Source organism: Lepidochelys kempii, chromosome 2, assembly GCF_965140285.1.
Source record: "Lepidochelys kempii isolate rLepKem1 chromosome 2, rLepKem1.hap1, whole genome shotgun sequence".
Lineage (NCBI taxonomy): Eukaryota > Metazoa > Chordata > Testudines > Cheloniidae > Lepidochelys > Lepidochelys kempii.
The window spans coordinates 138,911,876-138,929,719 of record NC_136381.1 but is presented as its reverse complement, the minus strand read 5'-3'; the positions used below and the strand labels follow the sequence as shown (position 1 = coordinate 138,929,719).

General features: G+C 40.1%; 1 protein-coding gene across 6 annotated transcripts in view; it reads right to left on the bottom strand.

Annotated features, from left to right (window-relative positions):
* Window positions 1–17,844, bottom strand: part of DNAH5 (dynein axonemal heavy chain 5) — a 307,171-nt gene that overhangs the window by 73,782 nt on the left and 215,545 nt on the right. For all 6 annotated transcript variants that reach the window (XM_073332323.2, XM_078851640.1, XM_078851639.1 and 3 more), the window contains 6 exons: window positions 15,003–15,133; window positions 14,234–14,387; window positions 11,599–11,866; window positions 8,399–8,630; window positions 4,019–4,133; window positions 3,554–3,730 (listed from right to left, as the gene is read on the bottom strand). In XM_073332323.2, the coding sequence (XP_073188424.2) occupies window positions 3,554–3,730; window positions 4,019–4,133; window positions 8,399–8,630; window positions 11,599–11,866; window positions 14,234–14,387; window positions 15,003–15,133 (1,077 nt within the window). The remainder of the gene's footprint in view (window positions 1–3,553; window positions 3,731–4,018; window positions 4,134–8,398; window positions 8,631–11,598; window positions 11,867–14,233; window positions 14,388–15,002; window positions 15,134–17,844) is intronic.

Here is a 17,844-nt window from a genome sequence, read left to right as displayed (position 1 = left end):
GATCATTTAAAATTCTCAAGTCCTTGCAGACCATAATTTACCAGATTATAATGAGAAAACCAATCTATGCAACAATCACAACTGACAAGGAGTGTCCCCCTGACTCAAAGGAAATTGTGGTCTGAAATAATGTTAAAATAATTTTACATACATATTTATTCATATGTTTGTTAGGTCCTGCTTATGTGTCTTTTTCCCTATTGAAGCTGTCATGTGAGCAGTTATAGCGCAGATGAAGCCAACATTGTTCTTTGCTCAGACTTCAAAAACAATGATATTCTCATGGGAAATTGTCATCTGTATTTTACAGAGTATAAGTGTCTATGTAATGTATTTGACACCTTTACCCAGAGTGAAATTTTACATGCATTATTTAAATGTTATATCTCAGATTATATTGGAATTTATTTTTACAAAGATTATATTGTCAATTAATATTAGTAAAACCAGGATAGCTGCATTAAAAAAATAGCTGTCAAAAAACTAACTCACTTCGGAGATTTATTTTTGGCCAATCACAGAATAAAACAAGGAACAGGGTATAGGGTAGAAGACAAATATACTGCAGGCAACTGAATTACTGTGCATTAATTCCATTGAGGCCTTCTGATGATACCATAAACTTTGATGGGGTAGTTTGAGCGGTTTATGCAGTAACCAGAATTCCTGCTGTCATAAATATAAAGGGAAGGGTAAACCCCTTTGAAATCCCTCCTGGCCAGGGGAAAGCTCCTCTCACCTGTAAAGAGTTAAGAAGCTAAAGGTAACCCCGCTGGCACCTGACCAAAATGACCAATGAGGAGACAAGATACTTTCAAAAGCTGGGAGGAGGGAGAGAAACAAAGGGTCTGTGTCTGTCTGTAGTCGTCTTGGCCAGGGACAGAACAGGAATGGAGTCTTAGAACTTTTAGTAAGTAATCTAGCTAGGTATGTGTTAGATTATGATTTCTTTAAATGGCTGAGAAAAGAATTGTGCTGAATAGAATAACTATTTCTGTCTGTGTATCTTTTTTGTAACTTAAGGTTTTGCCTAGAGGAGTTCTCTATGTTTTTGAATCTAATTACCCTGTAAGATATCTACCATCCTGATTTTACAGGGGGGATTTCTTTATTTCTATTTACTTCTATTTTTTATTAAAAGTCTTCTTGTAAAACACTGAATGCTTTTTCATTGTTCTCAGATCCAAGGGTTTGGGTCTGTGGTCACCTATGCAAATTGGTGAGGCTTTTTATCCAACATTTCCCAGAAAAAGGGGGGTGCAAGTGTTGGGAGGATTGTTCATTGTTCTTAAGATCCAAGGGTCTGGGTCTGTAGTCACCTAGGCAAATTGGTGAGGCTTTTTACCAAACCTTGTCCAGGAAGTGGGGTGCAAGGTTTTGGGAAGTATTTTGGGGGGAAGGATGCGTCCAAACAGCTCTTCCCCAGTAACCAGTATTAGTTTGGTGGTGGTAGCGGCCAGTCCAAGGATAACGGGGGTAATATTTTGTACCTTGGGGAAGTTTTGACCTAAGCTGGTAAAGATAAGCTTAGGAGGTTTTTCATGCAGGTCCCCACATCTGTACCCTAGAGTTCAGAGTGGGGGAGGAACCGTGACACCTGCAAATAATCCTAGCACCATAATTCTGTTTTGTTTTACATGGTACTGTACTTAATAGCTGAATCTTAGTTACAGATCCATGACTTGTAAATGCTATCACTGCATTCTGACTGTCTCAGTCATACACTACATTGCTGTCTTCATCTTCATTAGACAAGGGAGCTAATGTGGATCAAATATGTAAATATTCAAAACCTTCACATATTAGAATGGAAACCAAACCATTAGAAAGTTCCTAAGTATTTGATTACAGCTTCCTTGAAGCACAGATCTTCTTGGAGAGGTAGTCAAGATAACTTGGAGCCCATTCCCTTTACAGAGTTTTTTATTGTGAGGATTTTCTTCAGGGGCATCCCACTTATTTATATCTTTGAGTGTGACCAGTGGCCTATAATTTCACTCTGGTGCAGCATGATTCAGTCATTGCAACCCCAAGTCTTATGATCAGTTCTGCTTTAAAAGGGCACCTTGGCGTTTAAGCCTCAAAATGCACTATAGTGTTCTAACATCTTAGTGTGCACAAAAGCCACTACTCTTATGTGAAGAGAAGGCCTCTCAAATCACTTTTTCATGAAAAAAAATCAACCCTGCAAGGCCAATATCATCTTCCGCCTCCTCCCTAAAAGAGCAGATAAGAGGAAGGAAGGGTGTATTTGGAGGAATAATGTGCATGAGTGAGAAAGACATTTGGGGGGAGGGCTGCTCAAGAGTTAAGGAAAGCATCTGAAAGTCTGAATACTACTTTGACATGAGCCTGCAAACCTAGAGTTTTTCCCATCACTACTCCATACCTCCCACTCATTGCTTTGCTCTTCAGAGACTCTCTGTTCCCACCCCAACCACTCTCCACTATTAGATTAACAGGTTTCAGCAATGGGAACTGAAGTTATTCTCCATCAAAAATTCTCTGCTGAGTTATCATCACTTTACATACTAGTGTAAATACATTGAATTATACAGTACAAGATCTAAACCAGTGATTCTCAGGCTGAAGCTCAGGAGCCACAAGTGGCTCTTTAATGGGTCTCCTGCGGCTCTTTGCAGCACATGATATGAAAACACTGTGTGATTTAATTATTAACCGATCTAAGTTATTAACCAATCTGGATGCTTTTACTGTTATTAACTAATTGTAGAATATATGGTCAGTCATTTTGCTGTAACAATAATAGGGAATTAATTCACACTACTGTGGCTCTTTTGGGTAATGTTGGTTGCTAATTTGGCTCCTGAACCACTGAGGTCTGAGTATCACTGATCTAAACTAAACTAAAACTAAACTAAACTCCCAGTGATGCATAATGTAAAGTCATGGGCAGAAACAGATATTACCACTACCGAGAACATACAGAATGTGCTACTCCATTACAGCGTAAACACTTCACAGCAAAGATGTCTTTTGGAGTAGTGGCCAAAGCTGAAGACAGAGGGAGCATGGGGAAAACTAGTGGCAACAGTGTTTCCAGGTATTGGAGACCTGACAGAAGTAGTCATGAAGGAGGACGCAAACCAGGTAGGACAGCAATAAACTTGGGTGCAATATACATAATAGGAGAAAATTTAAGACAAGAGGGAAGTGACCTATGTTAGGATGGAATAAAGCAGGTTTGCACTCTAGTCACTGTCTATTCAGCAGTGTTTGAACAAAATACCAGCAGTGGCATTAGCTGGTTACCAGTGTGATATCAAACCCAAGGACTTGAGCTGCTTTTACATATGTGAGTTGCAGCGAGTTTAACATGAAAAATCACAATCAGTATTTAAGTGTTGAAAGCATTCCTTTTGTTGTAGGATTAACTAACTCATGAGCATATTGAGTTTGACCGACATTTATGAGATAAAAGGGAAATGTTTGTCAACTGGGAGGGTACGTGGCTCAACCCACCAGCCTACTTTCTATGGAGCACATCCTCTGAAAATGAAAGTCCTACTTGTCCCTGTCTTGTAATACTGACCTTTAAAGCTGCCTCTGCCTCTTCTAAAGCAGGCTTAGCAGCCTCCAACTTTTCTTCAGCAATGGCTTTATCTGCTGAGATGCTGTCTACAATTGCCTGGGCTTTATCTTTCACTTTCTGTACTTCAGCTTTCACCTTCTCAGCAGCCTGTGCTTTCACAGTGACTTCTTTCAAAACCTAAAAAAGGGGAAAAACACAAAAACCAAATATCAAAGAAAGTACACTGCTGAAAGAATTTGTTACTGTGTATTAATTTCCAGTGTAAAAATCCATCTGTCTAATTTTATGTTCATGAACTATTAGGATATTCAAATAAAGATATTGCATTCACTATTGTCATGCTATACCACAGATCCCTTTTTAACTCCTAATTGACTCCTCCTTCTTAAATTATTCCTTGTCAATGAGAAAATTAAACAAAGCACAAGAAGTTAAAGAGCACTGTGCGTAAAAAGCTATGCCTACCATGTCAGCTTTTTCATTAGCAACCTGAAGCTCCTTTTCTTTAACCTCCAGCACTTTGCTTAGAGCAGCCACTGATTCAGATGCCTCTTTCAATTTCTCCAATCCAGTATTCATTCTACAATTTAAAATACAAATCAAAGAGCATAACAGGTTCCTCAGCTATTTTATAATTCTCCTTTTAAAATGATTCTACCAACAAGATGAATATGAAAGCTACTGCCAAAAATGTTTCATGTCACAGAAATTGGTACAAAAATTGTCATCAAAGTTTTCCATTATGTAACTTTCCACTACTATCAGAAATGGGTGTTTCACAGGTTAAATAGGAATTTTCTGTTAAGACAATTCAAAACAGAGAAAGACCTCTGGAACTCACCATGCACACACTGACTAAAGATGGTTGAATATTAGGGCTGTCGATTAATTGCCATTAACTCATGAGATTAACTCAAAAAAATTTATCGCGATTAATCGCAGTTTTAATCGCACAGTTTAACAATAGAATACCAGTCGAAATTTATTAAATATTTTGGATGTTTTCCTGCATTTCCTACAATCTGTTTATCATTAAAGTTGAACTTACAAATGAAGAATTATGTACAAAAAAACCTGCATTCAAAAATAAAACAATGTAAAACTTTAGAGCCTACAAGTCTACTCAGTCCTTCTTCTTGTTCAGCCAATTGCTAAGAGAAACAAGTTTGGTTTACATTTACGGGAGATAATGCAGCCTGCTTCTTATTTACAATGTCACCTGAAAGTGAGAATAGGTGTTCGCCTGGCACTTTTGTAGCCGGCATTGCAAGGTATTTACATGCCAGATATGCTAAACATTTGTATGTCCCTTCATGCTTCGGCCACCATTCCAGAGGACATGCTTCCATGCTGATGATGCTCATTAAAAAAATAATGTGTTAATTAAATTTGTGACTCAACCCCTTAGGGGGGGAGAATTGTATGTCTCCTGCTCTGTTTTACCCGCATTCTGCCATATATTTCATGTTATAGTAGTCTCGGATGATGACTCAGCACATATTGTTCATTTTAAGAACACTTTCGCTGCAGATTTGACAAAATGGAAAGAAAGTACCAATGTGTGATTTTTAAAGATAGCTACAGCACTCAACGCAAGGTTTAAGAATCTGAAGTGCCTTCCAAAATCTGAGAGGGATAGGGTGTGGAGCATGCTTTCAGAAGTCTTAAAAGAGCAACACTCCGATGAAGAAACTACAGACCCCAAACCACCAAAAAAGAAAACCAACCTTTTGCTGGTGGCATCTGACTCAGATGATGAAAATGAACATGCGTCGGTACGCACTGCTATGGATTGTTATTAAGCAAAACCCATCATCAGCATGGACGCATGTCCTCCGGAATGATGGCTGAAGCATGAAGGGACATATGAATCTTTAGTGCATCTGGCACGTAAATATCTTGCAATGCCAGCTACAACAGTGCCATGTGAACGCCTGTTCTCACTTTCAGGTAACATTGTAAACAAGAAGCAGGCAGCATTAGCTCCTGCAAATGCAAACAAACTTGTTTGTCTGAGCAATAAACTGCACAAGAAATGGGACTGAGTGGACTCATAGGTTTTAAAGTTTTACATTGTTTTATTTTTGAATGAAGTTATTTTTTGTACATAATTCTTCCTTTGTAAGTTCAACTTTCATGATAAAGAGACTGCACTACAGTACTCATATTAGGCAAATTGAAAAATACTATTTCTTTTGTTTTTTACAATGTAAATATTTGAAATTAAAAATAAATATAAAGTGAGCACTGTACACTTTTTGTGTTATAATTGAAATTAATATATTTGAAAATGTAGAAAACATCTAAAAATATTTAAATAAATGGTACTCTATTATTGTTTAATGGTGCGATTAATCACACCGTGATTATTATTATTATTATTATTATTAATTAACCGTGATTATTTTTTTTTAATCACTTGACAGCGATCATTGTTGGGCTCAAGACCAGAGATTGAACAGTAGATAACCACGTAAGGGAACCCATGGCCTGTAAAAGGTGCTTTCCCCATTTCTAACTAAAAGCTTCTCTCTGTAGTAATTCTTGAAACTGTGAAACTATTACTTTACAGGGAAGTCAGTTAAACATAGCATCCAACTTTTTGAAGTCATTTCTGATTTGTGGTTCACTCAAAGAAGTCTGATTTTCAGAGGGTGGGAAGCATTTTCTGATAATTGGGATCCTTAGAAACATCTCATAATGAAACACTAAAAAATTAAGCACCCAATCACTGGGCATTTGTTCTGGCTAGAGTTTCAAAAGTACCTTGATCCTGCAACCTGAATCATGTGACATCAAATGAATGAATGAAACATTTAATTTCTAGGTTGAAAAGCCTACATGAACAAATATTATAAGGTAATGCCCAACCAAAGTGAGCCAAAGAATGGAATGGCTGTAGAGCAGGCTGGGAAAATTCATAGACTTTAAGGACAGAAGGTACCAATAAATCATCTAGCCCGACCTCCTGTATAACACATTTCACAATTACCCCTAACCAGAGCCCAATTACTTGGCTAATGCACCATGTTCCAATCTTGAACTGAAGATGTTAAGAAATAGAGAATTCCCTACTTTGCTTGGTTAATCACCCTCACTGTTAAAAATTTGTGCCTTATTTTTAAATTGAATTTGTCTGGCTTCAGCTTCCACCCAATGGTTCTTGTTATGCCTTTCTCCACTAGATTAAAGAGCCCTTTAGAACACAGCATTTTCTTTCCATGAAGGTCATCAAGTCACCTCTCAATTTTCTTTTTGAAAAACTAAACTGATGGAGCTTATTATGTTGCTCTGTAAGGCATTGTCTCCAGCCCCTAAATCACTTTTGTGACTTTTCTGAACCCTCTCCAATTTTTCAGCCTCCTTTTTAAATGAGGATACCAGAACAGTACTCAGTATTCCAGTACTGGTCTCACCAATGCCATATATGCCATAGTGCAGAGGTAAAAATCATCTCCCTACCCTTATTCACTTCTTCACTTTTTATATATCCAAGGATCTTGTTAGCCCTTTGACAAGCGATTAGGCATCATAGAGAACAAACAACTCAACATGAGCTCCCAGTGCAATGATGTGACAAAGTCGCTACTCTTTTGGCAAGCTGAAAATGTTAGGTTTCTTTACTTCTAGACAGGAAGATACATGAAGGCTCAGGCAGCATGAATCACCAGACACAGCAGCACAGAGCTGCCTGTCAGAGGACAGAGTGGCTGCAGGGACTGAAGCAAAGAACTTAGCTGCTTCAGATACAGTATAAAAAAAGGAGAGGATGAGTAGAGCAACAGAACGGAGCTGCCAGGCCAATAGCAGGCTAGGGACCCAGATGTTGCCAACCACTAAAGCCAAGCCTTGGAAGACGTGCACTGATCCGAGATCTATGGTGGCTGGGAAGGTCAGGGATTTGGTCTGGCCTTGTGGTTTTAAAAGACCGTAACCTTTAACAGAAAGGCAAGATGATTGATTCATTTGGCAACAAAGCCAAAGTATGAACTGTAGTAAAGTAAGCTACAGTCTGATTCCTTGCTGAAGGTGTCCAATACTGGTTGTAACCTATTTAATTGCAAAGGTAGGCTGGTGCTGCAGGGGCCAAGCAATTGAATTTACACATCATTCCTTGATTTACACACTATTTTAAACATATTTAAATATGAACTGTAGAGAGACTTGGTTGATTTAAGCAACATATTTGAAAATTCTCTGGACCATATCAAACCACCTTGCTGGGTTTTCTTGTGTAGAAGGTCCATCATCCTGAATCTGCAGAGGGTATACTGAGGCTCTTGGGCCATGAAAGCAGAAAGCATGCATCAGAGGAATGCGAGAGATGCTCCAGAATTCACAGAAAGGTTAATACCCATCTCTTTCACATAAAACAAAATGAAATTTTAACAAGAAAGCACCCTTCTGATAAACTAGATGTTCTTTTGAGTGCAAAATCATACCACATGTACATGTTCCACTGCTCATGTGAAAAATATGGAAATAAGAGTTTACTGTGCAAAGTGATGTCATTTATGACTGAATTGCTCTGAAAAGCAAACTAAGATTCATATGTTTACTTGCCTGTTAAGTACCACTTACATTATTTCATTGTTATAGATTTAAATACTTGTAGGCCAAAAAATGGCCTTAGTATTGGATCAAATTAAATTAATACCCTTTAATTAATTAATTAAAATTAATTTTAAAAAAGAATGAAAGACCTGACAGGAAAATTCAAATCCAACATCACTGTTTTCTTTATAAAGTGATCAGAATCATCAATTGAGATCACCATTGATTGCCAAGAGCTGTTCTGTACCCATGGGGTGGGGGGAGAAAAAGGAGCAAAATAAGGCATTTTACCTATTGGCCACTGTCTTCACTTCAGCATGCTTTTCTTTGTAGGTACCTTTATATCCTTGAATAAAGGATAGGTAGGATTTTGGAGTCACATGTGTAGAACGTCTATATCTCTGGAAGTAGTCAACACACTTCTCTGCTACCCCATCCTGGAAAGAGCCCATACACTGCACCACCTCCTTCTTGGTTTCAGTGGTACAGTCAATTTCATATGAGGATAGGAAGTGTTCAGATACTTTAGAGAAAGGAAAAAAAGGTTGTGAACTAACCCATTTAAATTAGTTTCTTACATACAAATATTGAAGAAAAATTCTACGACAGCATGCAGTGTGTCAGCAACATCATGGAGAAGAGTTTTACCTAATTTAACTATCAGGTCTTGAAAAGCCACTGAACTCAACGACATTTTTTGGAGTGTATGTGGGCTGAACAAGTGGCATATTTTTAAATAGCTTTTTATTTATATGGGTCCATATGCAAACACACACCGTACTATCTGCATCAGAGTACTGAACAGATCAGGAAACACTTGTTGGCTAAAGACATCTGCAACTAGATTCTCCACAAAGGGTTCTGGCTACCTGAGACATAGCATATTATTCTCTTCTGCACATTTGCCTGGAACTCTAGATATTACGAACCAACAAATCTGTTTTAAAGTGTGATACAGGAGGGGCTTTCACAGAAATGTTTCAATTGACTTGAAACAAAGCTTTTTTTCAGATTTTTTATTGTGATTTAGCCATTTTTCACCCTTTGTGGGTTTTTTAATTGGTTGAATTTGAAACTGAAATGCCCTTTTGAAATAAAAAGTCAAGTCAAAATTAAACTTTTCAAAGATGTTGAAATAAAAAATGTCAGCTTTTCAGGGTTTTTTGTTTTGATTTTGTTTTTTGGGTTTTTTTGGTTGAAACTATTTGTCAAATTCAAACTGAATTCACAAATAGTTTTGGAACCCCCAAAACCAATTTTTCAGCAAGAAATTGTTTTGTCAAGCTCTGGTTGAGAGCCTGCAATGCTGTCTGTTTGGCAGCTTTCATTAGCACTACATTCTAAAAACAAACTAAACAACTGGGGGAAGTTATATAGGAAATGCTTATGTGATACCTCAGCTTTCCAAGATACTTAGGAAATTTATTTATGTGAGAGGTTGATCACTGACAATTAAGTTCCCCATATGGCCTGGCTAAGACACTACAGGTTATGATATGGTGATATTTTGCTTATCACCAAGCCCTGTGGCCACTAAATAAAGCTTCATTCTACTGATACTACCCTCAGAGACTGCTACTGAAATTAGTGGCCATTGCTAATAGGGAGACACTCCTGGTCACTAGAGTTGGTAGTCTCAATACTTATTCATTTCACATAGGCATTTGAGCAGCCAACAGAACGTAAGAGGTCTTAGTCACTTCTGATCTTGCTATTTTCAAATCAATGACTTAAAGGTAAAATATTCCATATCCCAGCACCTAACTCCTGAATCATACAGCCCCCCATCTGTAGCAATCACCATATTCCACCTACTGTGTTCAGGCCATATGAGAGAAAGAGAAAGAAACATGCATTGTACTTACACAGCTGATCCAGAACTCAGCCTTCAGTGTTTGCCTTCATCTAATAGTCCTGTTCACAGCCAAGGTGGGCATTGACACCTTACAACCTTGGCCTACATATCTGACAGTTACTGTTTGAACATAACTCTCCCACAAAAGACAGACAGATTTGCACTGAGTTTGTTATCCTCTCCTTGACTCTGTTGCCATACTCTCACACAAGGATGGACTCCTTTATTTTTTCACATTTATTCTCAATAGTATGGGTTGGCTTTTACCAAAATCGATGTTCAGGGTGAAGTTACCCCTGTGAAAGGGATCAGGACACAGCCTATCTTGAAAATGGGGTATAAGACAGGTATAGGCATTGTGCCAATCTCCTGCCCAGGATTCCTTAGTTCCCAGTTTTCAGAGCTGCTAAGCACTCTTAGCTCCCATTAACTTCAAAGGGAGTTGTGCGAGTTCAGCTTTTCTGAAATTGAGGCGGTTACTCTAAAAAACTCATTGTATTGCTCATGTAGTTAAATAGAGCTATCAACTCTGCTTATTTTGAAAACTTACATTCTATTAAATCCCTTTTATTCCAACTCATAGGTAGAACATTCATGTTACTTTTGAATTAAAACTACCATCCTCACTGGTTTTGAACCTATTCCCTCTACTCTCCAGACCCTACATCATCATCATCACCTATTTTCTGCAGAAGAACCTCCAGAACATTCCTATTAACTACTAACTTAGTGAGAAAGTGAGCACTCTATAATAAAAGTTTTCTTCAGAAACAATTGCGTTGAAGATAATTTCATTAAAATATTCTCATTTGTGATGTTAATGATATAGCTATCCTCCCAGAAGAAAAAAGTGCGACCAGCATAATCTTCACATTTCTTTCTCCCGTGTTGGCTAATTATTCTTTTGTGGCTTATCTGCTAAATATGCAGACACTCTAGTCATATTTTGAGGAAGAATTCCCTACCTGACTGGTTTCAAATGTGTGGGTTTAATTTCTCTCTTTTGTTCAGCGTTTTCACATCAGGACTTTTTCAGGTGAGGTTCAACAATATGGAATGTTTTCAAAATATTAGCTATCAGTTTACTTAAACAATGGGTCCAGAAATAGATTTTACTAAATGATGTTCTGGTATTTTTCCAGGCAACTTATAGAGAGTAATGGATTCAGCAGATATTTGGACAGCATGCAACAATATGAAGTGGAGCACCTTAGAAAAGGCAGTGAGGGGAGAAGGAAACTTAGAGGGTAACCAATTACAATTTAAAACTTGTTCTTGTTTCTGAAAATAAAGTATTTATTATTTGTTTTTAATCTTTTCTTTGAATGACTAAAGAGTATCTTTAAGGGTGAAGGATTTTTCCAGTATCACATTTTAAGTATTTTTATATAATGGACTTTTGCCTTTAAAAGAGAAATAAGAGAATCTTTTATGATTCTGGGTGTCACACACTACACTACTATTAACCTCAAACAGAACAAATGAAAGCTTAAATCCAATATTATGAGTCGAAGAAGCTTGCCCTTTCAGGGAGGGGGGAATTTTCCCTATTTACTTCACAGTGATTATAGAGCTTGATTTCATTAAATTTCCAGATTCAGCATAGCAAGACTCCAGAGCTGCAGCTAACACTCACCTGCAACCAGCGCATCCTTAGGCCACCTACTGAACCAGTCTGTAGTGCAACCAGAAATAAGAGCAGGGAACTTCAGGGCTCTGTTTCGGAATTTTTCACCCACTGGTGAAAAACAAAGTACTACATGGAGGTTCTGACGGACTCTGGTCATGAAATAGTCATACAAATTCTCATTGGTTGGCGGTCGACGTGGGTGCTCCTTTTTCATGACAGGTATGAGATCACTAGTGATCTCATCAATTTCATCACGTGCAAACAAGTTGGAGACCTTAACAAAAGGAAGCAGATTTTTTAAAAGCAGTTTGGTGGGCTATTGTGACTGGAATGATGTACTGTGGAAGCTCTTGTTCACAGAGCATGCCAAGCAGGTGCATATAGTTCTGATACAAACACATTGGGCCCCTTGCTTCACACCATTTCATCAGTTTTATGTCATTGACTCTATCAAAACCAGAGGACTCACACTGGTAACAAATTGGTCTAAGAACGGAGAATCAGACCCACTATGATTAATTTTACTTGCTGTTTTAATACACTGAGGTTCATTTCCCTCCTTTTAGTGTTAACTAGTTAAAACACCTCTCAGGAACAAAACCTGCCACCCTAAATACAAGGTATGTTAGTAATTTTAGATATAAAACTTTACCTCCTTCCTGCACAAGCCTATTTTACTTCTGAAAGTTACTAAAACTCTGAATCAAACAGAAAACTTTATAAATGTTTAAGAAACAAAGTTTACATTGTTTCAGATCTCCTCCTTTTTTTCTATAATGTGTCTCAGTTTGAGTTTGTCAAGATATCTAAAAGCCCCGATTCATACATTTTCATTCTAAGGGATTAATAGCTCTGCACTAATTTTCATAGAATCATGGAAGATTAGGCTTGGAAGAGACCTCAGGAAGTCATCTAGTCCAACCCCCTGCTCAAAGCAGGGCCAACCCCAACTAAATTATCCCAGCCAGGGCTTTGTCAAGCAGGGCCTTAAAAACTATAAACGATGGAGATTCTACCATATCCCAAGGTAACCCATTCCAATGCTTTACCACCCTCCTAGTGAAATAGTTTTTCCTAATATACAACCTAGACTTCCCCCACTGCAACTTGAGACCATTGCTCCTTGTTCACTGAGAACAGCCTAGCTCCATGCTCTTTGGAATCCCCCTTCAGATAGTTGAAGGCTACTATCAAATCCCCCCTCACTCTTCTCTTCTGCAGACTAAATAATCCCAGTTCCCTCAGCCTCTCCTCATAAATCATGTCTCCCAGCCCTCCGCTGGACTCTCTCCAATTTGTCCACATCCTTTCTGGGGTGGGGAGTGCAAAAATGGATGCAATACTCCAGATGTGGCTTCACCAGTGCCAAATAGAGGGGAATAATCACTTCCCTAAATCTGCTGGCAATGCTCCTACTAATTCAGCCCAATATGCCATTAGCCTTCTTGGCAACAAGGGCACACTGTTGATTCATATCCAGCTTCTCATCCACTGTAATCCCCAGGTCCTTGCTGATTAGCCAGTCGGTCCCCAGCCTGTAGCAGTGCATGGGAGTCTTCCTTCTTAAGTGCAGGACTCTGCACTTGTCCTTGTTGAACCACATCAGATTTTTTTTAGCCCAATCCTCCAATTTGTCTATGTAACTCTGGACCCTATCCCTACCCTCCAGCATATCTACCTCTCCCACCAGCTTAGTGTCATCTGCAAACTTGCTGAGGGTACAATCCATCCCATCATCCAGACTATTAATGAAGATGTTGAACAAAACCAGCCCCAGGACAGATCCCTGGGGCGCTCCGCTTGATACCGGCTGCCAACTAGACATCAAGCCATTGATCACTACCCATTGAGCCTGACGATCTAGCCAGATTTCTATCCACCTTATAGTCCATTCATCCAATCCATACTTTTTTAACTTGCTGGCAAGAATACCATGGGAGACCATATCAAAAGCTTTGCTAAAGTCAAGGTATATCATGTCCAGCACTTTCCCCATATCCACAGAGCCAGTTATCTCATCATAGAAGGCAATCAGGTTGGTCAGGCATGACTTGTCCTTGGTGACTCCATGTTGATTGTTCCTGATCACCTTCCTCTCCTCCAAGTGCTTCAAAATTGATTCCTTGAGGACCTGCTCCATGATTTTTCCAGGGACTGAGGTGACGCTAACTGGTCTACAATTCTCCGGATTATTCTTCTTCCCTTTTTTAAAGATGGGCACTATATTTACCTTTTTCCAATTGTCCGGGACCTCCCCTGATCACCACAAGTTTTCAAAGATAATGGCCAATGGCTCTGCAATCACATCAGCCAACTCCCTCAGCACCCTTGAATGCATTAGATCTGGGCCTATGTTCTTGTGCATGTCCAGTTTTTCTAAATAGTCTTTAACCTGTTCTTTCACCACTGAGGGCTGCTACAGCTTTGCCTCACCACACAGTCAGATTCTGTGATGGAGAGCTGACCAATTTGTATTAAGATTCCAGTGCCACATATCACTTGAGACTGCATTTGTACAACTGCTACCATGATGTCTAAGAGACTACTCACATGAATCAAGCTGCCCATAATCAGGCCCTCTCTCTGCTCCCTGATTACAAAACCGAGAAGGATGAAAGAAACAAAAAAATAAAAATTGTACCTCTCCAGATGATAAAACATTATTCAGGTATTCCAAGAAAGACTCATCTTTGATCTCATTATCTGTAAAAATGAAGCTGATGCCCTTTCCTTGTAGCCCTGCTGTCCTGTACAAGAGCTTCAGGTCTTCCATCAAGTTTGAAGTGTTGTATGATCTAGAGAAAAAACAGTTGTGTTGCCGCTCAAAACTTTTAAACAGGGATGTTGGTAAACAAATGTGCCCAGCAAAAATATCTTTGCATTCAATGCACAAACAATGTAATTATGCTCAAGAATATCCATTTAGAGTGTTAAAGAGCCACAGCCCATTTTAAGTCTCCATTTAAATAAACATACCCAATTTGTTTTCTGTCATCATTCCTTTTTTAAAAAGAGGATAATGTTGCCCCCTTTCTCTGTTACTCTTAAAGACCCACTCAAACACAAAAGGGATTAATGATGCATGGCAAACACACAAACCACACAAAACACACTCTCAAATGCACAAAGTAAACCAAATTAAGAAAAAAAAATTTCTCCAGACTTTTAATTACAGTAATCTTAGGTATTAGCCTGTTATTTTTTGCTTGTTGAAAAAAGACATTCAGACTGGGAGGACACACAGAATTTCAGCACAGAAAATAAAGGCAAACATTTTTAAAAGGCTCTTAAGGATGCACATGTTTCCATTCTCAACTGTGGTCGCCACTATGTGCTCTGCTTGTAGAAGGAATCCAAAACACAGAAATCAAAGTACACATTTTTGAAATATATCTTGTTCAACAGCCTACCTTGTTAAAGTGATCTGGAACGTAGCATAGCCAGCTATGAATGATGCCAGTTTAGTCAAGCTCTGCTTTCCTGAGCCACCAACTCCAACTACGAGAGCATTTCCACGAGGGGTGCGAATCACACGGGAAATCTACAGATCAACATGGCAGTTTGTTGCTAAATATATGGAACGTTTGTGCCAGAACAATTTAAGCCACCATAGCAATGGGAACCTTCAAATTAGTAATGAGAACCTTAGAATTATCACACTTTTATTTTATATATTACAAATCTTTTAATTTTGAAAAGCTTTTATTTGTATGAGAAACCAATCACATGTAAACACAACATACCATTATAGCACAGGAAGTGCCATTTCCACTTTAAATATTACTAAATGATAACAATGTTGTCATGTCAGAATAGATTTCTACAGGATTTCCTGTAATACCATATAAAGCTTATGCTCTATATCTCCCTTACTGTTCACTGTAAAATTAACATCAATTTTGATTTCTCATTTCTGTAAATCTAAAGTAACTCATTAGTCATCAGAGTTACTGGTGTAGTGTCAGACTGAGAGCTATTAATGTAACTGCAAAATATCGGGGAGAGGAAGGATAGTTTAGTGGACAAAGCCCTGGGCTGGAATACAGGAAGCCTAGGCTCAATTCTGAGGTCAGCCATAAGCTTTTTGTGCAACTTTGGATAGCTCACTTAATCTACTCTGTGAGTCAGTCTTCCATCTGTGAAATGGCATTCCTGTTGCCCTGTCTTCCATGGGCATCATGATGATAAAATCTATTAATGATTCTGAGACATCCCCATACCATGGTCATGAGTGTCATGTAAGTACCTAGATCAGGGGTGGGCATTCAGCATGCAAGCCGTTTTAAGCTGCCCCGCAAGTCGCACCACATGCCTCGGCCCTGCTCCGGTGCTCCAGCCGGGGTGCTGGGTTAGGGGCCGGACCACATGGCTTGGCTCCAGTCCAGCCGAGGCGCCGGGTCGGGGGCCACACTATACAGCTTGGCACCAATCCGGTGGGGGCGCTGGGTTGGGGGATGCACTATGTGGCTTGGCCCCACTCCAGTGCTCTTGCCAGGTCACTGGGTCTGGGGCCACATCACGTGGCTCGGCCCCGCTCTGGCCCGGGTGCAGGGTTGGGGGCTGCACCACATGGCTCCCAGAAGCCACGGCATGGTCCCACTCTGGCTCCTATGCACTCCAATGGGAGCTGCAGGGGTGGTTCCTGCGGATGGGACAGCGTGCATAGCTGCCTGGCCACACCTCCGCAGAGGAGACTGAGAAGGGACATGCCATTGCTTCCGGGAGCCACTTGAGGTAAGCGCCACTTGGAGATTACACCCCTGAGCCTCTCCCCACACCCCAACCCCCTGCTCCAGCCCCGATTCCCCCTCCCGCTCTTCAAACCCCTCAATCCCAGCCCAGAGCACCCTCCTGCACCCCAAACCTTTCATCCCCAGCCCCATCCCAGTGCCTGCAATCCCAGCTGAAACCTGCACCCCTGCCCCAGTCCTGATCCTCCTCCCACCCTCCAAACCTCTCGGTCCCAGCCCAGAGCACATTCCTACACCCCAAAAGCCTCATCCCCAGCCCCACCCCAGAGACCGCACCCCCTTCTGCACCCCAAACACAATTTTGTGAGCATTCATGGCCCTCCATACAATTTCTATTCCTTGATGTGGCCGCTGGGCCAAAAAGTTTGCCCACCCCTGGACTAGATAGACAAAAGCAAAAGTACTGTACACGTTTAAGAAGCACAATCTTCTGTTCCCAAAATCAGCCACCTTCACTGTAGTAGTGGCATTTGTATATATTATTGGGTGAGAACATTTCACAAGTGGAGATCCTTTTCCTTCCCATCTCACTATTTTAAATGTATTTGAACCAAAGGAATAGTGATCAGATCATACCCCACATTTTCCTTCATACTTAGCCCTGTCCTAAGGGTACATGTACACTTTGAGATGGAGGCATAATTTCCAACTTGAGGAGACCAATGTTTACAACGTTAGCTTGATTAGAGCTAACACAGGGATGTCTCCTTGAGCTGGAAATTACACTTCCAATTTGAGGTGCAGATGAACCCTTAGTGACAAGAGCCAAATTCTCCTTCAATTTACTGGCAAATGACTGCACTGATCACCAGCATAATGGGCCTGCAGTGAACAAGGTGGGCTGAGGAGAGTGGTATCTACTCTAGGGTTAGGTTTGGTGGGTTTGCTCAGCAGGATGGGGAAATCCTTTAAATGAACTCATTCTCCCACACACAACCACAGCAGGGATGTCAGCAGTGAAGATCAGGGATTGGTTCCTAGCTGTCTTTTAAAAATCCAGGTATAGGCTCTGCTATGGGCTTCTCTGTAACCTAGGTTATTACTGGGTGGGGGTGCCAGTCTTTGCCCCAGTGGGCCCTGTTTTGTGTTACTGGATGAAAGCTGTGTTTTAAAGCACAGTCTTAGGCTTCGCATCCTCATTCGGTCTCCTTGCCACCATTCAGCAGGCTTGTTAGGGGCAGACAATGCCTCCCCCAACAGGTCTGACTGGTATATTGCAACCAGCCTGGGAGAACAGCCAAGAAAGCAATAAATAGCTGCACAGAGGGGAATCCTCTTCAGCAGTCACATATTTGTCCATGGCTCTGGAGCCCAGTTGCTGAGAGTTCATCATCAGCTCTCAATGTGATGCTGTAGCTAAGAGGACTAATGGGATCCCCTGATGTAGAAAGTAATATGAAGATGGGGTAGGAAAGTGTATTCCCTCTGTGTACAGCATTAGCAAGACCATTACTGGAATCATGTGTCCAGTTCCCGTGTCCACTCTTCTAAAAGGATGTTG